We start from the raw sequence: 24,684 nt of genomic DNA on the forward strand, positions 1-24,684 counted from the left end.
GAAAAAGCTCAAATATGAGAGTTATAACGCAATGTACCATGAACACCCGTATTGTACAAATTGTACCATAGACTGCCCAAAGGGTTAAGTGCACACATTGTACAATGTACCACGAGTAATCGTCCTCTGATATGCAACCTAAGTGCGGTGATTGTCATAGATTGTTTCCGACAAATGAATGTTTTCATAATCACAAAGATTCGAGCGGACAAAGCAAGAGTATGTGATTCGGTTAGGGTGAGTGATTAATGTGGCGTTATTGATTGGAGACGGCGTCAGAATTCTGTACATAAATGCGGAGAGTGTTCATGCAAAACATGTGATGTGCATGTTGAACATTACCACGTATGTTATGTGCAGAACCAACGACTTACCCCGGTAGAAAAATACTTGTACATGGTCTTTAATGTAGACTATACTTGTAGATTCGAATGGTGAGGATAAACTGGAGCATAAAGTAAATCTTATCTGTACGCAAATGATTTGGAGTCAATCCATAGGAAGTGGTCCAGAGGTGGTTGATTGACCATCTCCGAAAATTATAAAACTATGTAATGAACCTTGTGTATGAAGAAGTCACAAACAAAAGCGAGCCTGAGAATTTTCGAAATATAGCATGAAACATATCAAAACATTAAAATTTTTCCAGGTTTTGCCCATCGTCACGCGAGTGGTTTCTTCGCGTGTTTGCTGTTCTCACTTTTTTCTCCATGTAATATCAGTCATGATTTTTTGCAATGGTTTATTCACACAGAATTTCTTTGTGGCCTAAGTAGCAATTTTTAGCACTTTGCCCACCTGAGATATTACGTTCCAGAAATGGTATCAAAATCACAAACTTCAACTTTCGGACCCCCATAAATCTGTGTTGTCAGTAGTATCATAGGTGTGGATATTTCTACAGACTACATTTAATAGTATTCAGCACAAAACTTATGAACCCTCCCCACTTTATGCCATTCCAAAATACAACCCCTTTAAAAGTAGACTTTTCTGTACTTTTTGGTGATTTCATGTATTGGTTTGCAACCCTGCATATTTATATAGAAGCAAGATTATATGTTCTCCATGTACCTCACTCCCTCCTCCAAACGTTCGTTTTTGTTTGATGTTCGTCAGATACGTACGTCCTGAGCAACTGTAGTTAACGTAAACGGTTGGATATACAAAAAAAATTGCACTCCACCGCAACAAAGATCGCCGCCATTCAGGAACACGTGTACATACGACAACATGAATTATGTTATTGACCTCATACACAAAGTTCATCACACTCCAATTTCTATAATTTTCGGTGATGGTCGAGCAACCATTTTCCCCATCTTTGGACCACTTCAGATGGATTGACCATTTGCTAAAAATGTAAGGGCAGCAGTTTAGACACACCATGCTATGAATGCGGAGATGGAAATGGAAAACGCGAGTTTTCTTTTAAAAACATCTAAGAGTTTATTAAGTTCGTGTTAATACCTAGTCTGAAGTTTGAACGTACAATTGTACTGAGCCATAACGGATCACGATACGATATCCATTTCTGCCTTAAAAATTTGATTGAGACCCAACATTTTACTCCATCAATGACAATGACGGGGCACAAAATTACCGAGTTGCGAGTCTGTAATCATTTAATTTTTCGGGATACGTTTCTTTATATGGGAGTTAAGCTGCCGAAAACTTTAGACCTCAGTGGAAATTTAAAGAAGGGAGATTTCCCATATTTGTTTAATACTTTGGAAACCCAAAATTATGTAGGCAAAATTCCCGACATTAAGTATTTTGATCCTGAAAATCGTGCTCCGCAAGAGCGACAGCAATTAATCGCCCTGCACGAACAATGTGCTACAAGTGGCGAGAAGCCCAAAAGAAATATTGGAGTATTGCCGCAATGACGTGAAAATTTTATCGGAAGCGTTTATCAAGTTTTCCGATATAGTAGAGGAGAAAACTGGCGGAATCCAATGTTTCATCTCAACCGGAACGATAGCCAGTCTTGCTATGCTTACATACTGACTTTGTATTTACCGATTCAATTGCGGTTATTCCGGCACTTGGATTCGATTACCGTGACCGGAAAAGTGTAAAAGCTTTGCAATTTTTGCGGTATATGATCGAAACAAGAGGTACTGAAATTCAACATTCAGGAAATGGACCCGAGAGACAATTTGTAAAATACAAAGTGGATGGATACGAACCATCTAGCAATACTGTTTATGAGTATAATGGGTGTTACTACCGCGGGTCCTTGAACTATTACCCTGATATGCGTCACGAACAGCTTGACGCGACCTCGTCCCATTGTACAACCATATAGCAAAGGTACGAAGCAACTGTTGTTAAATCCGATCCGTTGTTAATAAAAGAACGTAATCTCAAGGTTGTTGAAAAGAGGGAGTGTGAGTGAGATGACCAGGTAAGTCTGACAAGAAGTTACAAGAGTTTATTATGACTCGGTGTAATGATCTGGTTGATCATTTGGTCCCCAAGCACAGGTTTAATGGCGGACGCAGAGTGCTTTAATGCATTGTATGAGTGTACTGATGAGGAGTATATTCAGTATCTAGATGATACTAGTCTCTACCCCTGGGTAATAGCTCGAAAACCGTTGCCAGTAGGTGCGCCAAAAATTCATAGAGGCCCGTACTTTCCAGAAGTGGAAGGTATTCATGGGATGGTTAAATGTACAGTTTTGCCTCCGAGTAAATTATTCTTTCCGATCCTACCATATGTTGCACATGGCCGATTACTTTTCATCTTATGTCGCACATGTATGGAGGAAGAAGGTGTCAGCGAGTGTTTGCATAGTGAGGATGATTGTGCCATTACCACAACGTTCTGTACCCCAGAACTTCATAAAGCACTACAAAACGGATATAAAAGAAATTTGTTAATTTGAACTATCCGGATCGGAGGATCGTAATTTCCCTAGTTTGTTTAGAGACTATGTAAAATTTCTTTCAAATGAAGCAGGAAGCCTCAGGTTTTCCTGCATCATGTGAAACCGAAGAAGACAAGGAAAAGTACATTGAAGAGTATCATGTCCACGAAGGCATAAGATTAAATAAAGATAATATTAGAACGAACCATGGATTGAGGTATATTGCAACAATATTCTCCCATTCGCTTTATGGAAAATGGGGACAGCAAACCGACCTTCCACAATCAAAAGTCGTTGACACTCCGGAAAGATTTTTGACGTACCTGTTGTCACCACAATACGAGGTACAGACAGTGACGCCCATTGCTCAAGGCCATTTTCTGATCACATACAAAGACATTAAGAGCGAGAAGAAACCATGGAAGTTCTCAAATGTCCTGCTTGCTTCGTTCATCACATCGTAGGTAAGGCTTCGTCTTTATGGTCTCTTTACTGCTGCAGGACCAGACCACGTTCTTTACTGTGATACCGATAGTATCATGTTTATGAAACGTCGTGATAAAAAATCCAACCTTACAACGGGATCTTACCTGGGAGATCTAAGTAATGAAGTTGCGAAAGGGTGGGAAATAGATAAGTTTATTGGCTTAGGGCAAAAAAATATTCGCATAGATTGAAGGAAATTGGGACGGAAGAAACGGATTATGTATATAAGATCCGTGGGATTACTCGGGACAGTAGAACTCGGGAATATATTACATTTGATCACTTTTATAATTTAGTTCGAGAAAAAGTCGAAAAGAAAGGGTTAAAGTTCCCAGTGAGGATTGTACGTAAATCTGGGTTTTCTATTGTTTTTAAAACACAGGTAAAACACATCGAAAAGTAAATAACAAACCACAAAGACTGAACCCTGACAGTGAGACCGTAATATTCCATCCGGTTATCGAACGCAGTCTTGCCCTGTGATGAATGTATGAATGAAAAAAGTGTGTTGTAAATATGTAAATACTTTTTGTAAATATTGTATATATATATTAAATGTATGAATGGCAGGAGATGACTATGGCAATTCCGCAGAAGAATGCTATACTGCCTCGGATATAGCATAAAATTATTCACATCGTTGGGTTTCTTTTTTACATTCACAAGTACTGGATATTATATCATCCTCACCCCCCATAGTGCTTTGCATTAGATAACAACGTGCACGCATCAATGTACATTGTAAATATTAAAATTGTAAATATCCTTTTGTTCTTGTAAATAATGTAAATATTAATCTTGTAAATATGTAAATATTCTTCTTTTCTAATAAATTGTAAATATCAATCTTGTAAATATTCCAAGTATACTAATTATGCAAATATGTAAATATGTAAACATACGAATGAAAGCAACAATTATTGAAAAAATAAGTAAATATACGTTTAAAAATATCAAAAAATGTAAGTATATAAATGTACGAATGAAAATATCAAAATGTAAATATATAAATATAGGTATGAAGACAACAAATATTTAAAAAATGCAAACTAAATAAATGCAAAAAGTGAATTATTTAAATAACGTGTTTACACAAAGAACAATTCAATAAAAAACAAATTTCAATATTATGTTTTATTCCCATACTTATACACAAACAATAATTCGTATCATATCAATAAGTATGTGTATTCTGTATAAGATAAAGGAAGAATACATGTACTGCGTCATATCAAGTATTTATCGATAATACATATAAAATGATTTGCACATATTAATACTTTGTGACCTCTTAATTTTTAAAAATTGAGTATTATGCATATATATTAATTAAACGTCAAATGATATGACATAAGTATATGTATTCAATATTATACAAGTATATGTATTCAATATTCAGTATCAAAGCAACAATTATTGAAAAAATAAGTAAATATACGTTTAAAAATATCAAAAAATGTAAGTATATAAATGTACGAATGAAAATATCAAAATGTAAATATATAAATATAGGTATGAAGACAACAAATATTTAAAAAATGCAAACTAAATAAATGCAAAAAGTGAATTATTTAAATAATGTGTTTACACAAAGAACAATTCAATAAAAAACAAATTTCAATATTATGTTTTATTCCCATACTTATACACAAACAATAATTCGTATCATATCAATAAGTATGTGTATTCTGTATAAGATAAAGGAAGAATACATGTACTGCGTCATATCAAGTATTTATCGATAATACATATAAAATGATTTGCACATATTAATACTTTGTGACCTCTTAATTTTTAAAAATTGAGTATTATGCATATATATTAATTAAACGTCAAATGATATGACATAAGTATATGTATTCAATATAAGATAAACGAAGAATACATATATTGTCATATCACGTATTTATCAATAATATATATACATTTATATATAAACAATTAGAATACTTAATGTGGCAGTCTAATAAATTTTCCTACAATTAATATGAATGAATGAAATAAATATTCCAAAATCGTCCGCTCTCAGCGAAGTTCGTGCGCTGTCGGCGCGCTTCGTGTGCTATCGGCGTGCATGTGTGTATCATGCTTCCCCAGAGAATGTGCTGACGTCACCGGTAAGTAAATATTTTATTTATGCATGTATTATTCATTCAATAATTTTAGTTGGTACAAGTAAAAAATCGTAATTAGTCTCATTGCGCGATTACTCTCATTGCGCGGAACACTACGTATATGCAAATCATAAAGGATCGTAACTAGGGTTTGATCTCATTGCGCGTAACATTGTCATACGTAAATAACAATTACATATGTAAATAACTCGAAAAAAATAATTCATATTATCGATAACATATAACTACCGCGTACCCTTTCATGACTTCAATTGCAAAACCTATGAACGGTGTCCGGAAATGCATCGTTCTGGAGACAGGGGCCGCCGACAATTTGTCGCAACGGTATAAAAATGGCCATATCTCGAGAAGGAAATGTCGGATTAAGGTTCGTTCAAAGGCAGTGTGTATTACTTTTACCTGCAGATTACATTAATGTTGGAATGGTTTGAAAGCAGGAACGGCGCAGGGGTAACCTTCAAAGAAATATAGGATATTTCGAACATTTGCAACACATGCAACGAGAAATTGGTAACTGTGTTAATTACAGATATTTCGGATAGTCATGATGCCACTAGCTTAATTATGAGCTTCATACAGTAGTGTGCCGTGAAAGAAAGAAGTATTGTATGGAACATTTGTGATAGTCATTATTTGCATTTGTAAATATAAATCAAATTATAAATCTTAATCTAGATATCCTAAATCCAAAATACGCACTCACTATGTCTCACTTTCACTATATTTCTCCTTTTAAATGCCCACAATTGAAGGTCATGACCCATATAATTTTAAATTTGCATTAATCAAGATTCCATCCTTTTTTTCTTCAATTACTTTTCTACAAGCTTTTCGTAATTTTTTTAAAGTAAGTAATCTTCACTTTCGCCATATATTTAGTAATTAGTATTCTCAAAGTAAATAAATTGTATACAGCAGGAAACCTGTTCAGAATTATTATGGTAATTAATGGATACGAAGTTATAGTAATTAATATGTAAATTGAAAATTTGTTAAAATCTTGCACTTGAAGTAAACATACGTAATTTGTTTCGAAATACCACTCGTATTACATATCTTTATTGTGTAATTTTGCAGTCATTCCGATTTAGAAAGCTAATTCAATATCTAAGATTTAGATTTAGTTTATTCGTCATTATTATATCAATACTATAATCTGTTTCTGACATTTAAAAAAATTAAACAATTTATTTAAATACATAATAAAAAATAAATTATTCTAATTATTGTATTTTTTCATGATTTACAATTTTACTAACATCAAAAACGCTTAAACTCTTCTCTGTCTCTTTACTTTCTTATTCTCCTGTTCTACGTGCCTCTTGTTTCGCTTTGCTGGCCTCAGAAAGCTTCCTAACATACATGACTCCTCGAATTGCTACCCGTCAGCATGATCGGAGATATTTTCCAAGAAACCACAGCTCGCATACACACCTTTGTTCCCATACTGTTTGGCAGGCAATACTAAATCTTCTGCTTTCAATGGCTCCAACAGATCATGTTATGTCACTGTCTTGACGTACGGTACAACATTCTGCCGTAAATTTTCATATAAACTTATGGACTGTGAGCTCTCTCCCTACTCCTTCCTCGGTTGTTACATAAATTGTTGCACCAATGATTTGTTTTACTCAAAACCTGCCTGCTCTGCAATCATAGAGCTAATTCAATATCATGTATTAAATTCATTACTTTCTAAATAATGACCTAATCACAGAATGATAGAGTAAAAGTTCAATAGGAGGAGGATGTCTTTTTTAAGTATCAAATGTTGTTGTTTTCATCAGCTATTACACGTTAATCTTTTTTATATAAATTAAAAATTCTATCAGTGTTACCTAACTTTAGTATTATCTTTCTGTTAAATCAAATATGAATTACCGCCCATTAAGATAAAAAAGACTCTTTAGAGTACCGTTACAATTGCTACATAGGGATCTCACTGAGCTGACTCTCATTTAGATATTAAATTTTCTTCTATAAATAATTTGGCATTATTTTCATTAGTCAATATATAATTATTTTACTGGTTACCCACTTTATTTTTTTAGTAATTATACATGAGAATGAAAGTCAGAACAGCTATTCCCAGAAAAGCCAAATTATAGAAAAATTTTCATTTATCGGTCATGTAGAATGCGATAAAAGTTCTATTTGAAGCATTTTCTTTAGCACTTGCAACATTTTCTTCTAAAATTCCACCTTCAAGACTTTTCTTTCTCTAAAGCCCTGGAAGCCGTTGGAGTAAAGTAGGATGTGAAATCAGATTTTAGCGTGCCCATCAGATGAATCTTCGCATCTGTAGCATTTTCGGCTTAACCGAGGTTCGACTCCAGTAGGACTCAAACCCCGTTGGGGTAGAGCGTTATAGTAATGTACTCACGCGCATAATATGCTCAGTATCACCAAATAGAACACCAACACGAGACAGTCACAGTGCGCAAATATTAAGTTTCACTAACTCACAATAATTATGTATTGCAGTATATTAATGTATTCGTTACCTTTATAACTATCTTTAAAATGATTCCTTGCGTTGTTTTTAGAAGACTGTTTTTACTAGTTTTTCAGAATTATATTATTCTTCGTTTCAGATGAATTTGTTTCTGATCTGCTTTTCTCTGGGGAACGTTCATACATATTGGTTGCTGCCAAGTTCGGAAGTGTACAATCATGTGTTGAATTTGAATTCAAAGCTTTGCAACCAAATGGATTAATAGCATATGTTGTGCTGGGTGGAAGTGATGGGTTCTTCTCATTAAGTTTGCATAGCCAAGTTATGGAGCTTAAAATCTCGAGAGGTACATGTTAATTTTAGATGCTTTACAGTATGTATTTATTTATGTTTGCTTGCATTAGAGGTTCAATGGATGTTACCTTTGAGTTGTATTTTAATAACAGGTGTCGAATTAGAAACAGTACTAATTATTTCTGAAGTATAATTTATAGACCTACTCATTAACTCTAAAGAGCTGTGTTTCTTAACCCTTTAACACTTTATGGCTTATATGTTGATCATGGCGTCGACCTTCGAAATTTGCTTCATAAATCTCTAGTAAAGCTTTTTACGCTAGGTTTTTTGCATTCGTTCAAGCGTGAAAGCATCAAAGAACATGTTTCATGGCCATTTTGCAGTCATCCTTGCGATTTCTGGGGGCAATGACGTCATGAACGTGGAAGAAGGAAAAATGGATAAATTTTATAACTTTTTCTAAAAATTCCTGACACGTACCTATTTATCCTAGCATCATGGTTTGTACCTCGTTGTGTTCATAAAAAGGCAGTGTTTCCAATTGTAGAACTCAAATTTCCCTATTATGTACCAGAAGCAAGAAAATACCGTCCAAATTTTAAACAGGTATTTTTCAGGAGAAGTTTTCCCTATTTCGGGGATCTCTCAGGTATGCTATAGGGACATGCGAATGGTACCGTTTGAAACCCAGCTGCATTTGAAACAAAATAAGGTACTAATCATGATCCTAGGATTAATAGGGATGTGTCAAAAAATTCGAATTTTTGAATTTTTTCCACTATTTACACATTTTTAGTCAATTAGTTTAGTAAAGTATCTACAGCATTATCACTATTTTTCCTAAAATCATGAATCGTACCGCGTTCTCTTTGGAATGAATCAGCCTTTCGAACGGTACCACTCGTATGTCAGTACCTTGTACCTGAGCAGAGAAAATTCCCTGCTTTGAAAAAAGGGATTTTTCACAATAATTTCAGATTTTTTTGCGTATTTTGTCTTCTCAGGTACATGGTACAGACATGCGAGTGGTGCCGTTCGTAAGGCTGATTCATTCCGAACAGAACTAGGTACGATTCTTGGTCCTATGGTAATTAGGAATTTCTCAGGAAATTTTTATACCTAGGTATAATATCGTGTTCTCAGTTATGATAAAAAGGACGTGGGATATTTTTACAAAATTTCTGCTCTGTTTTCAAGATATAAGAATAACATTTTGCACAGGTATTAGATACATTACGTAATATGTTTCAGGTGATTTTGGGATCTGAGCGTTAACACAGGGGCGCCCAGAGGGGCCCAAAATTTTAAAAGGTGTTTTTCTTCAAATATATCCCATTTTATGGAATTTTCCATCCTTGGATATATGGTACCGAAATGCGAGTGGTGCCGTTCGAAAGGCTTATTCATTCTGAAGAAAACGAGGTATGATTCATGTTCCTACATTGAGTAGTCTTTATGATGAAACTAATTGAATAAAAATTGACTGAAAATGTATTATCCATGGAAAATTGACTAGAGCATCAAGACTGTTTTTCATCGGCCCATCTTCGTACCTCATTCTCTTTACAATGAAGCAAGTCGTTTTTGATATCATTCGTATGTTCGTGCTGTGTACCTGAAGGTAGAAATTTGCGATAAACGGGCACTTTAAAAAATCCCTTTTTAACAATTTGGGTGGGAATTTCCCTCCTTAGATACATAATAAGGTAATTTGACTGATACAGTTGGAAACATCGCTTCATTTCAAACAAAAGGAGAAATGAACTATCATCCTAGAATAAATATTCTTGACGCAATAGCTGACTGAGTGAAAGTGTACAGAATGCCTCATAAACCCCAAAATTTAATTCATATTGTTCCAAGGGTCCAGTAATTAGTAGCTTAAGAAAATAGTCTGTAATAATTTTCATGTTCTTTTCATATTTAGAAGGTTTGAAAGTTATTTCTTGGAGGTATTCATTACTTTTTAATTACTTTCGTTAATATGATTATCTTGTATCGCTTTTCAAAACATTATATAATATGAATCATATTCCAATTTCTTTACTTCACTTAACATCCAAAGTTGACGTGGAATAAGGAAAGTTTTATTAGCGGGATGTTGAAGGTTAATTTCATACCACTACTTTCTCCCCCATGCATTTATTTCCATATCTCCCACACAACTATTTCCATCTCTCCCACACATCTATTTCCATCCAAGAAAACAAATAATTTCTCTGCTATTTATTTACATTTTGGTACTTTTCTCAGTGTAAGTTCTCGTCATAGTTAACACATTTTACCCACCTTTATACTATTTACAGCCAATATATTCTAGTAATTTAGTCATTTACTTTTTTTATACAAATATCTTAAAGTATATATATATATATATATATATATATATATATATATATATGTGTGTGTGTGTGTGTGTGTGTGTGTGTATGTGTCTGTCTGTCTGTCTGTCATAAGATTTTCGCAAAGAAAGGAGTCACCTAGAGTCACAATTTTTTTCGATTTCTACTCAATGGGGAAATAAGGGGGTCAAACTTTATGATAAAATTACAAATAAAATACGTATATGCACAGTAAATCATATTGCATTGTAAGATAGGAATCCAACAACTTGTCCTGTATTCCAAATCTTTGAATTCTTTAGTATTAATTTTCTTCTTCCTGTGGAAAGAACGAGCATGTCAGGTGGCCCGACGACTCTTTAAGATTTTGTGATGAACTGGCAACTGGCAATATCATGGCCGTTTTGTGTATGATGAAGCTTCAGGCATTTCATGTAATTTATTTAAGAAACTATGTGCATCTGCCTGCGGAAGCTCCAGTATACTGTAGTAGTGGTTGTTCTTGACGTACTAATATAATACAGTATAATATTTACATTTACGTCGAACGTTACACTTATGTTCTGGAGTTAAAAGGATATGGATGAGTAAGAAAGTGAGCAAAATCTGGAACAACATGGGAAAACCACAAGAAAGCTCACAGACATAATGTCATAGTTACAAACTTACATGGCTTAGGATCGAAGCACGAATCTTTGTATAAATTTTGCAGAGATGAATATAATATTTTTATTAGTTGCAATATGATGATTAAATTATAGGTGAAAATACTTTGATTCTTTGACTACAAGACCATGTCATTCAATGTAGCCACCATCTACTGTGACGCATCTTGTTCAACGTTTTCTCCATGCCTCCAATGCACGTTGGTAAAAATTGAGGTGGCTGACTTCTACACAATTGTTTCACACAGAAAGTGAGAGCCTTGTTACTGTTGAATGCTTTACCTCCCAGATGGGCCTTCAGATGACCAAACAGAAAGAAACCTCGAGAAGTCAAGTCCGGATTATAGGAAGGCTGAGGGATGACTTCCCATTCCACTTTCGTTATTTTCTCTGTGTCGCCATGACTATGTGAAGTTTGGCATTGGTTTGATGGAGTTTGATGCTTACAGCTCTGGTCTCTTGGGGCGAAGAGCACGTCGTACCTTATCCAGTGACAAACAATAACACGTCTTGATAATTGTAGAGCTATGTTTCAAGAAATCTATGAAAATGACACCGCCTTGATCCTAGAAAAAGGATACCATAATTTTCTAGCTTGATTTGGAAAGTCTAGGTCTTTTAAACTGTTACAACCAACGTTAGATACTGGCACTGTGTGATCCCCATAAAGTAGAGGCAACTTCCTATGCATTGATGTGGCTAATTCGTTACCGGTTTTGAACAGTAATTCCATTACCGACCGTTGTTGGGTCCCGGTGTCTACTTCTGTGTCCATTGTTGTTTACCTGTGAACATAGGAAAGAACAATTTTTATCATTTTGAAGCCAAAGGATCGAAGTGTGTTCACTTAGAATTTCATCATCATATTGCAACTACTACTAATAATATATCCGTCTGTGCAAAACTTTTTAAACGCTCTTGATATTAGGAATGGCCGTTATACCATTGAGCAACGATTTCTGTCTTCGCTGACATGTATACGGTTTTATTGCAATTACCGTTAGTTTTATGTACGGTCAGATACAAAAATGCATCTAGCCTGGATTTTCACTTTCATGAGTTAGAAGTCCTTGGGCCGCGGCGCCTCAGTGGGAGAGCGCTCACCTCTGGCACTTGGGGTCCTTGTTTTTATTTCAGCTTCTGCCAAGTGGGCCTCTGAGGGGAAATATGTGCGTGGGTTTTCATGGAGTTCTGCCGTTCCCTTCCACCTCCGTCATTCCATCTGTATCATCCATCTCATCCCAAGGACCCGACAATACATAATTGTAGGACGTGCAATCAAAATCGAAGCCTCCTCAGTGTGTTTGAATTCATGTATGGGGCAGAAAATCAGACTCTTGAGTCATGATGAATTAACTATCCAAAGTTTGGCTCTTTGCATAATCCCAAAGAGGGCTACTGTTTCTTTTAAAAGAAAAAATATATTTAACATTGAGGTAAATCAATGTTCAAAATCAATTTTTATATCATTTATGCTATAATTACATATGTTACAGAGTATATCCATCGTAGATTGATAGACTGTACTCAGAAAAAATAAAATTAAATTGAGAAAAGTCGAAATATTTGTACATCGTTTGCTACTTTTTCATGCCTATTACTTCTCTGAATTACACTATTCAATATTTTCTACTTCCTCCCCTCCACGTTTCATCTCACATATTCAAAAATCCTTCTTCTCCACCGCTTTTGTTCATGAGTTATTCGGTAAAACGATAAGAAAAGAGGAGGATTGGGAGGCAAAATTGACTACCTCCACTCCGCGACCGAAATTGCAAAACCATATTTTAATTATTTTCTAACATGTTTGTCATGTGTAAAAATTTGTTATGTAAAATATTTATTGCGAATATATCAACATTCCAGATATTGGTTAATTTGTTTAGAATTTAATGCCTGTTTCAGTTTCGAGGCTGTGTAATACACAAACTATCAGCTTAAGGTATGATCATACTGATGTAAACTTCCACTAGTAATCTCTGTCGATGTATGCTAAGCACATAGTCCAGATGAATCTGGCCTAAAGTGTAATCAGATCCGTAATCACAACCTGTTAGTCCGAGGAAGATCTTTTAAAGGGGGAACAGAAGCGTAACCCTAATTAGTCAGGGATAGCTGTAATACTAGTAGACAATAGAAGTTCATGGCTTAAATCAGGCACTCCCAGAATGTTGCTTGTCCATTGAGATTGAGCGAATTCACTCAGGGAAGTGACAGAAAGTGTCATGAGTAGAGAAAGATCATCAGGTTAGTGCTTCCACTTCGATATTTGTGATACCATATCAAGTAGTTCGAGTGGGGCGAGCTGCTTAAGCAGTAGCTAATTCGGGCTAAACATTTAATACAATGTAAAACATTGTAGTAAACTTCAGTTGTGCATGGAACAAGCAGCAAAATGCTAGTTACCAATCCTCATTCAAACTCTCTTGGGAAGATTTGTATTTTTCCATAGAAAACAGTAATAGCATTAAACCTTTAATACGTTAAAAAACATAATAGTTGTTTTCAAAAAGAAACAACATCAAGCAGCATTATACAATTATCATGCCAATAAGTATGATTAAGTTTGATTACAAGGAAGAAACCAGGTTGCTGCAAGAAAAAGAATATTAACAAATGTAAGTAACTACTAGTAACTACGAAGATAACGTAATCGAAAAATTATAAATAAATATTAATATCAACTCGTCGATATGTTTTAGTTTGTAATCAGTTATTATATAATGACGTGTTTTCAGTGGTGGTAATATTAAAAATGCCATGAAATACATAGTAGGGTGCATCGAATTTCCACTTTTTTTTAAAAAAAAATCAAAGTTACCCTTAACGAGATTTTTTTGTGAAATGGTATCTATATGTCATAGAAAATCGCACGCCGATTAGTTAATTTCTTTAGGTGCCACTAACGGCCTAAAGTTTCAAAAATTTTGTTAAGAAATATTTTTTTAGAAAAAAATTATACATATTTACTTTTACGAAAATATTTTACCCTTAGTAGTTATATTTATCAGAAATGTACATATTTTACGTGAAAAAAATTTCGCTTGATCGGTCAAGTCCTTCAAGTGTCACCAGCGTCTTAAATTTTGGACAAAACGCCCAAAAGACATATTTTATTCAGGATTTTGAAAAAAAATTAAGTTTTCATCTCCTACAAACAGCTAATTAGATAAGAAATGAGGCAATCAAGGTAAAAAAAAATAGACTTTATAGTAGAATGAATGTTATCAAATAAGACACACACCGGTAGTTGTCCAGCTTATGTTCGTAACGCGAAAAAAGTAACAAGTGATTATTTTTGTAGATAAACTCCTTTCGATAAAACACCTGCACTGCATAGAATAAAGTCGCCTAAAAGCGAGTTTGTCGTAAAAATAAATGTGGAGTAGCATCGAGAGAAAAGAAAAAAAGTTACTCGTTTTTAGTGTGTCTGCAGATGAGATTAGGAGTAATTTTGCATTGCTTTCTAGAGAAAAAAAATGGTGTTTGATATGGAAACTGTTTACGTTGCTGATTGTGTTTAAGTGACCATACGTGTGCATTTGTGTGCGTTTTTGAAGGATAGCGTCCTACTTGTGCTTGTCGGCAGTCATTGAATGTGTCAGTTCGTCATTCCAATGGTGCGGCAAGTTTGTTGATGTCTTGCGTTGACAAAAGTGTCTTAACTGTTCAAAATTGGTTTCGGTGATAAACTATCAAGTGTCCGTAAAGATGTCAACTAAAAAGAAGTCACGTTTGAATGTAAGGAACTTTGTCCATAATGTCATTGGATCCCCTGCGGAATTCACTTTTAGTCAGCTTCCAACAATCGCTGATGTTCTTAAGCAATTCTTGTGGGAAAGAGAGAACACGAAATGGGAGGCAGCATCTCAGAAGAACCCCTCTGTTAAAGTGCTAGCTCATTCAGTGGCAAGGAAAGTAATTCAAATTTGGGAAAAGGCATCAATCAGCAGTGCAGCTATTTTGAGCGAGCAACGGGTTATAGCGTTGATTTTACATTATCACAGAAAGGTCCGTCAGCTGCAAAAGTTCAAGGACAAACCCGTTTCCTTTGCTTCCAAAGTCGCAGAATTCCAGGCGTTCGCCAGCAAAACTTTGTTTGATATCGCTTCTTGTAAATGCATCGACCCGGTTGCTTGCACTTGTGCGAGAGAAGAAAGTGCCTAAATTGGAGGTTTCATTTTAATTGACCAGAGAACCACCCGACAGATGAGTATGGCAGGACCTGATAGAAAGGAGACACAGAAACGTGTCAAACATTTATTGCGAAAAAATCAAGGTCTGAAAAATCAACCAAAGCCCAATGAAATTAGTAGTTCCGAAAGACAAAACGATAGTGTCCCTTTACAAAATGAATCGGGAGAAGAGTCAGATTCCACTGTCGAGTTTCTTCCTGCGCTTAAAAGAAAGAAGACTAGCCTTTCTAAACAAACGAAAGCTAGGTTGCCTACATTCTCCAATGCAGTATATAGATGTAATATATCAGACCGCGAGCCGCAATTATCACTTCGTCGCTTTTGGCAGATATCATTCTGGTTATCCCAGTTCATAAGCAGAAGGTGATCGACAAAAGCAAGATTCGGAGAGAGAAGAAATCCTTATGAAACGCCATCGTTGAAGGGGCGAGTGTATCGCTTGAATCGACCAAAGTAAAAGCGTAATACTTCGACGGAAGAAAAGAATCAGACTCTCAGCCTTGAGACTAAAGACGGCATCAACCACCGAATAATGAAAAAAGATCACTACGCACTGTTAGAGGAGCCAGGATGGAACTATCTTGGCCACGTCTCTGCTTCATCTGGAAGAGGAGAGAGCATACGGGCTGCCATCACAAAGTTCTTTGTTGATCAAAATATCCCCCTGTCAGATCTGGTTGTTTTGGGTTGCGACGGTACTGCTACCAACACTGGTCGGAAGAATGGTGCGATGGCAAATATTAAAGTCTTCCTGAACAAACCCCTTCAGAGAATCGTCTGTATGATACACACGAATGAGCTCCCATTTCCACATTTGATTGAATTTATAGACGGCAAGTCTACTGGACCAAATACATTTAGAAGACCAATAGGATCTGCACTTCCAACCTGCGAAGAGTTGCCGCTCCAGAGTTTTCAGCCCGTTCCAGTAGACTGGGACCTCAACTTCACTGAGGATTCATTAAGCACGGATCAAAAATATTTGCTGAATATCTACCAAGCGGTTTCTTCAGGAGAATGACCCGTTGAGTTAGCTCACAATGAGCCTGGTAAAATTCATCAAGGTAGATGGCTAACTACAGCAAATAGTCTTACGTTTGTACGTAGGAACAAAAGAACCCACGAATGAACATAAAACCAACGTCCAGTACATCATGATAGTCTACGCGTCACTCTGGTTTGCTGTGATCCGTAATCCATCGTGTGTAGAAGGAGCTTGTCATTTGTGGCAACTCATCACGACTTCTCGCCACATGGAAGCGAAATACAGGAAAATAATTGATCCAGTGATCCGTAGAAATGCGTGGTACGGCCATACTGAGAACCTACTTCTATCAATGTTGACTGACCTAGATACTGAAGTACGAGAGCTTGGCTGGAGGCGAGTCCTAAAAGCAAGACAAACGACCCAATCTGGTGATCGAGTACCGGTACGAGAATTTGTCGTCCCTGAAATCAACTTAGAAGCGACAAACTATGTTGATATGATTAATTGGTCAACATGCACGCTGACAGAGCCACCACTGACAAAACACTTGAGCCTGCAGAAGCTAAGAGAAAATGTAAAGACGGCTCCAATGGCTGATGAATCTATTACATCCTTACCCTGTCACACTCGCGCTGTAGAAAGAATGGTGAAGTTGGTGACAGAAGTGGCATCAGCGGTATGTGGGCAAGAAGCACAACATAGATTTGTCCTAGCAACAATACAATCAAGAAAAGACATAACAGAATTTAATACAAAAAATTTGAGGTAAAAGAGTAACGGTATGAATTTGCACTACCATATCTAACATCAGTATATAGGGTGGGCGAAACTCGAACTGCATCCACCTCCTCGTGGTGAGTTTTGGGTTATTTCCATTATTAATGTTTGGAAATAAGCAAAGGGCTGCAGATGTAAAACAAAATCTTTCTTATCTAATTAGCGATTCAGATGAATTACAAACAATGCAACTTAATTTTAAGAAATGAAAAAAGTAGGGATACATTTGTCTGTATTTTAAGCCACTGGTAGCACCTGAATGACTTGACTCATCAAATTGAAATTTTTCACGTATAATATACACTTTTTACAGAAACAAAACCACATAGGATAACCATATTTCATAAAAGTACATATTTTACATTTTTTAAATTAACATTTACTTTTTAACAAAATTTAAAATATTTCGGCCGTTTGTGGCACCTAAAGATATTGACCAATCGACTTGCAATTTTTTACATGTTATATGTGCCCATTTCGCAAAAAAATATCACTAAGGGTAAGCTAAATTTAAAAAAAGTGGAAATTCGATGCACCCTAATACATAGAGGAAAATAAGATAGGAGTCTATATTAATTTATTACAGCAACGGATAAGCAGTTTTGTTAAAAATGACCTATTAAAATAATAAGTTAGTGTTATGTTTATGTTCATTGTTGATGAGTCATATCTACTGAAATAGTAATATTGTCAAATCATAATGATTATTGACACTAAGAAAACATTTTATCAGTAATACATCCTAAAAATGAAAAATATAGTCATTTTTACATGCACATTATTTCAAGAAATGTTTCTTTGGGGCCGTCCGTATATTGCGTAACGCGGCAAGGGGAGATAAGAGGGAATGTGTTGGTGAAGCGCGCAGTTTTTTGAAAGCTCCGAAATAGAGCATAATTTTATGCTGAAAAGTTTGTGGTATTCTTTTTTCTTCCTTTCCACCAAGTATTCGACAGAGAGCAGTGGCGTATCGTGGTGAACTGCATTCGGATAAATTCGAGACGAGTTTGGAGGCGATAATCCACAATAAGATTGATATTTCATTTTCAGACGTATGATCCCGATAATAGATAAGTAATCTACACGTTCTTGCCCTCCTTCTCCTACACATTGAGTTACACCTGTTTCCCAGCTCCTTAAACATTCTTCATGACAATTTTTATTCTATTTCATATTGAAGGCATATAACCTTAATATGTACAGATAGACTTTTTGTTTCCTCCTGAAGAAGTCCACAGTTTCCTAGACATCTATTCACGTGAACTTTTCTCGACCTCAAGATAGTATGCTTCCTTACTTCTTACCTACTTTTCTAATCGATATTTCCTAATTTCTTGAAAGTTCTCATTCCATAATGGAAGATCTTGCGTAGCTTCGTCTTTTTAGGCTTAACGTCATGTGTCAGCAGCGAGCTATATAGGACGGCGCGCTTACAATTTATAGTAGACTTCCAAGCACTGTGTTCAAAGAGTGCCTCGCGTTACCCAGGCGGACATCAATCTCATTGAGTACAGGTGTGTATAGCATTTTTACAGGTGCATCATTAATAATTTTCTTATTATACAACATTGTCTTCCAGCAATGATTTCTAAATTGATAACCTAATAATGGAATTATGTTGGGTTCCTTTTAAAACAGAAAAAATGTATTCAAGAGATCGCGACAAAGGTAGGAAGTATGAATCCGGCAGTGCTAAAAGGAAAAAAAAAAAAGCATCAAAGAGAAAGGAGGAGAAAGATAACTTAAAAGGATCAATGGAAAAAATTCTTAAAAATTAAACCCAAACAGCAGATGGATGTTGAGTCTGAAGTTCAAGTTCAGTGCCATCTCGAAGTCGTGTCTGAGCCAGAAGATTAATTAATCAGATAAATGAAATTGAAAATGAAGTTGAACAAGTTACTGAAGAAAATATATTTAACACCTCGGATCCTGTTCAAATCAGCTTAGTTATAGAAAGTAATCCCGGCTCTTGACCAGAGTTTATAGGTGATGTAGAAAGGACTAAGCTTGTTCGTAAAGACCCGGTTCGTATTCAAAGAGAGGTCGGCATTGTAGTTTATTTCATTACACTCGTTTGATGCGGAATGGAAAAAAAAAAAAAAGCAAGATCGTCGGTGATTGATTTACTAAGAGTCAAAAGACGCTGTTTTCTGTTTTTCTCGTCGACTATTTAAGCCCAGTACTACAGCGATGAGTTCAAATGAAGGATGTTTTGAGTGGAAAAATCTTAGTAAAATTAGTAGAAATCATTAGAAGTTTTTCGCGTTTGAAACTGATTAAAATATACTTGCGGTCGACAATGAGTCAGGACAGACTTTCTTCATTAGCTATATTATCTATCGAAAACGACAAATCTAACAGTATTGATATGACAGAAGCGATCCAGGTGTTCAGCAGCACGAAATTTCGTAAAGTTCCCATTTATATAAGTTTAGCAATTTATAAATATCCTTTATGAATGTAATTTGAATAATCTCTCTGTAGACAGAATCAAAGGTGTTCTCCCAACTTTTTTTTTTTAAAAAAAACATATTGTCGTTAGAATTCAAAGTATACTCAAAAACTGCCGAAGAAATTCTCCACAATAGAAAAATCAAACAAGAAAAATCGAACGATTATGATAACGAACTCTATGAGGTGAAGCTAATACAACCAAATGATGACGTTTGAATGAATGGAAACTGATATAATTTTGTTGAAATTACGATGTAAATATTTCTTCGTAATTATTGTGTATATATTTTTTTAAAAAATTCTGGATTAGTGTCTGTATTACTTTTGAATATATAAGTGGAAAAACATAACTCCATACATCTTAACCCTAAAGTGCATATTCGAAAGTGATTTTGCCATCTTATTAAAATAATATAGAAAAATCTTCCTTTTTCAAAAAAAAAAAAAAACTTGTGACATGCAAGTGAATGGGATATTTTGAGAAACAACAAGAAATGAAAGACTTTTAAGAAAAAAAAAACTGGTTTGTATAAATCTTATTCGTATAAAAGGACTAGAAAGATCTTGGCTAAAAACGTTCCCCTAGAACAGTAGGAAGAGAGACAAGATGGATGATTAAATAGAATAAAGGTAAGTTTGTACTTAAGTGTATTTGTATGTGTAAACAGATGTTAGTGGCTTTACTAAAATATTGCATGTTATTATTAAGAACATGTTGGGTTTCGCCTAGAACTAATACAACCCGAGCAGATCCTTCCGAAACCAAAACTTGTGGGTGCGCAATTGTTGTTAAACACACGTTATACTTCGCCTGGAACTTATGTAACCTGGGACGGTTTTTGTAGGGAGCCTCGCTTTAGAGTCTCGCCTAAGGCCTCGTGAAACCTAACTCCGCCTCTGCATATTGCTCTTAATGGTGTTGAAACAGCGTTTTATGATCCTAGGCGTACTGTGGCAGAATTTTTACAAACTAAAGACAGAAGACAAAAACTTCCAGATACGGAGTTATATAAGGACCAAGAATATATCAAGAATTTGTTTTCAAAAGATAGCTGCACCTAGTGTGAAACTTATGTGATATGCTACTTTCACTGAGTCATATTTTAGTTCTAAAGCTAGTTATTAATATTTTGATTGTAATTTCTCAAAGTCAAAGTGTTTTAAAAATTTGCTTTTAATGATTTGTAAAAGCATTATCGCGAATTCTGATGTCCCATGTATATTTGCTGTCTGTTACGTAACTCTTATATTCAGTGTTTGTTTCAGAAACAATGTTCCGGGGGGGCACACTTAGTATTCCGGGTGGGTGGCACTGCTGATACTGTTCTATTTATTATTATAATAGACGTAATATTTGATCTGCTCCGGAGGCACTCTCAGAACTCCGCGGGGGGCAGTGCCCCCCAGAAACAGGTCTGAAAGAAACACTGGTTACATTGATACATTGCTATGATTCCACATGTGATATTAATGCTTTAAGCTACTTTATTATGTGTGTTCTTTAAATGTCGTCAAGTATAATAGTCAATGACCTCACTGCAATTAACTGACTAGATTCAATGTCGCTAAATGTATAATGATGACTTCTTCACTATTAAAATCTATCGTTGTAATCTGAAAATAAGGTGTTCAGATAACGTTACTCAACCTCTGCGATGCTAGTAAAATGACATTGGAGCGGTGATTTTAATGTTCTTTCTCTATAGCCTCCGCTATGTTGATTATTATCTCACCGCACAGTGGTCCAGAAACCTCGGAAACCTGGCCAAAAATCAGATAAGCGACATGGACTGCATGTGTGGTTGAAATCCTTAGAAATAACGAAAAGAACATGATAGGAATATTATGACCGTATGGGTAGAAGTGACGTATAATATGTAAGAAAATTACAGTATTACAGTCTGAGTCCTCCTCACTGACATCTATGACATGGACCATGAATGACTGTCGAGCGTCCAGCAGGCGTAGTACTTGACATGATAGTGGCTTTCGTTTTTGTCTGGGTATAATTTTATGCCACAAGGTTCAAATGATAGTATCAGAGGTCACGAGAAGGCGTTGCATCTCATTTCGCATGGTACGCTCCCTTTAGCTCTTCCTGACGTGATGCTCCCGAAATTGATTCAGATACTTGTTGCGAGCTTCCTGCGCCTCTTCTGACACCTGTCCAATAGGCAGACGGGCGTAGAAAATGATGACCGGATCATGAACAAACACCTTGTGCACAGACACAGGCATGAAGTACCAGGGGTATTGTCGTATATAGAGCTGCACTGTCTCTAATGCATATCTTTGAAACTTCTTTGTTTTGATGGTGTAACCGCTTGACATGGATAGTAAGATGCACGCACATCTCTTGATGAGATCTACACATAGGTCGGTTATGTGTGCAACATCATCAGGATGGTCAAAGTATCTTCTCACCGTTTATCCATCATATGTTGTACCCTAAACTCCGGGTGTGGCTGATCCACGATGAGAATGAGTGTTTCCTTTAGTTGTACTTGTTGCTTCCTTTGTTCTACCATAGATATATTCTCTTCTCCCTTGACTTGCCGTGATTGAATATTGAGGCGGTATGTTACATGCAGAAGCCACTTCATAAATCGAATCCAAGCGTGGAGTATGGAGAGTTCAAATTTGAAGGTATCAGAATTTTTCTCTCTCTTTCTGTTTAAGTCATTCATGTCTTTTGGAGTAGCACCACATACATAACACATTTGACTCGATGTGTTAGTGAGTGCATTACTAATCTTCCCATCTACCATTGTGAGTTCTAGTTGATGGTGGACTTCTGTAACCTTACCGGCTATTGTAACTGTTGTTGGCTTGAGCCGCATTTGTTGTTGTTGTATATATTCAACCTCACCTGTAGAAATCTGTTTCGTTTCCTTCTTCAGCTGTATCCGTACTGGTCAACAAAATCGGGTAGATGATGCACGTGGATTGTGCCAGATAATGACTCATGATTGATCTTGTATGATCGCGAACGACTGAAGTGGGAACGATGGAGGTAAGAAAAGTATCAGAGTCGGATGAAGTTTTATCGGTTGAAACTTGTTTGTCTTAGGAATGCCCATTAGTGTCATCACAACCTTACTTTTTAAAAATACATTTTGTGGTAAAGTTCTGAATGAGGACCTCTTCCTGGACGATAGTTAAACGTTGGGTCGTGCGATCCAAGAGTTCCTGAAGCGGGACCTCTGCAACTGATTCAGACACTTGTAGTTCGTATGTATAACATTGCTTTTTTGACTCTAACAGTTTGTTATGGGCTGGGTAGATATCACGCTATAAATCCTTTGCGCCAGACCGAATAAGCTGATATTGATGTTTAGTCTTGTCACCCTTTGATGTTTAATCACGTCACCCTCCAGGAATAGTATAAGTGCTGCATCAGGCGTGTATATTCGAGTTCCTGATTCTGAAACCTTATGTTGTCTAGATATCCAGGCTACTTTTATTTTCTTTGCCCTACGCGGAGTCTTTTTTTCTATAGCTTCGCTTGTTTCATCTTTCCTTCTTTTCTTAATTTTATAGTGGTAGCTTCTGCCAGGATACAGCTAATGGTGTGGGACCTTCTTAGGCCCTCTATCTTCCTTTTACGTGATCATTCACTGTCATCCGCAAAAGAAACACTTGGACTCCCCTTAGGAGGTGATGCACGCTCCTCCTCCTCCATAAGAATAACAAGGTTTTCGTCTAGCCATGTTGTATATTTCTGGAAGAAACGGTCCGTCATGCGATGCACCTTGTCCAATCGTCGAAATGTATGAGTAACAAATGCAGTAACGCTGTGCTGAATACAGTAAACGCCGTCTTTCTTTATCTATCTTTGGCTTCGCTTCTTCCAGAACGTGGTTTACAAGTTCGCTCCGTTGCTCTCCCCGTCCTCCACTCATGGACTGCAGCAACAGGAATATGTCTCTCCTTTCGCACCGAAATTCCATTTTGGACCTTAAGTGACACAATAACAATGTTCTTCATGTTAGTTTTTGTCGCAATTACATTTGTTTTCAAACATTCTACTAATGCGGTTTTCATTATTTTTCTTTTTTTTGTACACCCATTCATATATAATCTTCCTTTTCTACGAAAGGGGCAAAAACTTGCAAGTTCTTTCTTTCTTCGCATTTCAAGGGAATATTACTCTAGGTTCGGAACAAGAAATGAGCGTGTAACAAGGTGTAACACATTTTGAAAATCAAATCACAGATTTCAGTTTATAATTAATTTCTAATGGACGCAGTGGTACAATTACCTATCTATCACATGGTACACACATATATATCCAAAAAAGGAACACCTTTGTTTTTCAAAAGATAAATATTAGAAATAACAATATCTTGTCCGTATTTAGTGCATACAGGTACACAAATTACAAAACAATGCCGCCCTTTTCTCAATGCAAAATGCAACAAATCACTAGCATACATTGATATAATTTAGATGGTTCTGGATGTCTACTGGGAGGATGCAAAATGTCCATGGCAGGTATTTTGTACTTCCCAGATATTTGGCTTCTAAGAACTATATAGCACACATTCCATCTGTGTTTGAAAAAATCATTTTTGGCCAGGTTTGTTGGGTTATTGGACCACTGTGCACCGGAGCGCGGAGTGGTAACGTATGTTTTGCCCGTCAAGTGCGTGCACTAACTCACTTTTAGTGCGGAAAGTATTAATAACATGGTGTAGTAGAATAACGAAAAGCATCCACTTGCATACAGAAAATTAAATATATCGTCAATATCCAATTTTAGTCAACACAATCTCATTTTGTAATTACTAAGTGAAGTTGCTCTGATGTCTGCACAGAAGTTCTCCAAGTCATACTTATTTGTTCACTATTTACTATGAATAAAAGAAATTAGATATATTCATAAGTTTATATAAGTTCAGTACCTGTGTTAAATTCAAGAAATAATAATGTATATGTTACTTAAGTTCTTGGCATGGGCGCCCGAAGAAATTTTTTTAGGGAGGGCCATCTCCTTGGTTGCTATACTACGTTT

General features: G+C 36.0%; 1 protein-coding gene across 4 annotated transcripts in view; it reads left to right on the plus strand.

Moving 5' to 3' along the window:
- The window catches only part of eys (eyes shut), a 1,117,243-nt gene that overhangs the window by 786,401 nt on the left and 306,158 nt on the right, over positions 1-24,684 (plus strand). For 3 of the 4 annotated variants that reach the window (XR_014132762.1, XR_014132763.1, XM_081769319.1), the window contains exon 17: positions 8,091-8,297. The exons of the other annotated variant lie outside the window; for it this stretch is intronic. Coding sequence is in view for 1 of the 3 variants with exons in the window: in XM_081769319.1 (XP_081625445.1) it covers positions 8,091-8,297 (207 nt within the window). In the remaining 2 variants the exon portion in view is untranslated. The remainder of the gene's footprint in view (positions 1-8,090; positions 8,298-24,684) is intronic. 4 annotated transcript variants of the gene reach the window in all.

This window comes from Thermobia domestica, chromosome 8 (genome assembly GCF_964235325.1).
Source record: "Thermobia domestica chromosome 8, izTheDome1.hap1.1, whole genome shotgun sequence".
Lineage (NCBI taxonomy): Eukaryota > Metazoa > Arthropoda > Insecta > Zygentoma > Lepismatidae > Thermobia > Thermobia domestica.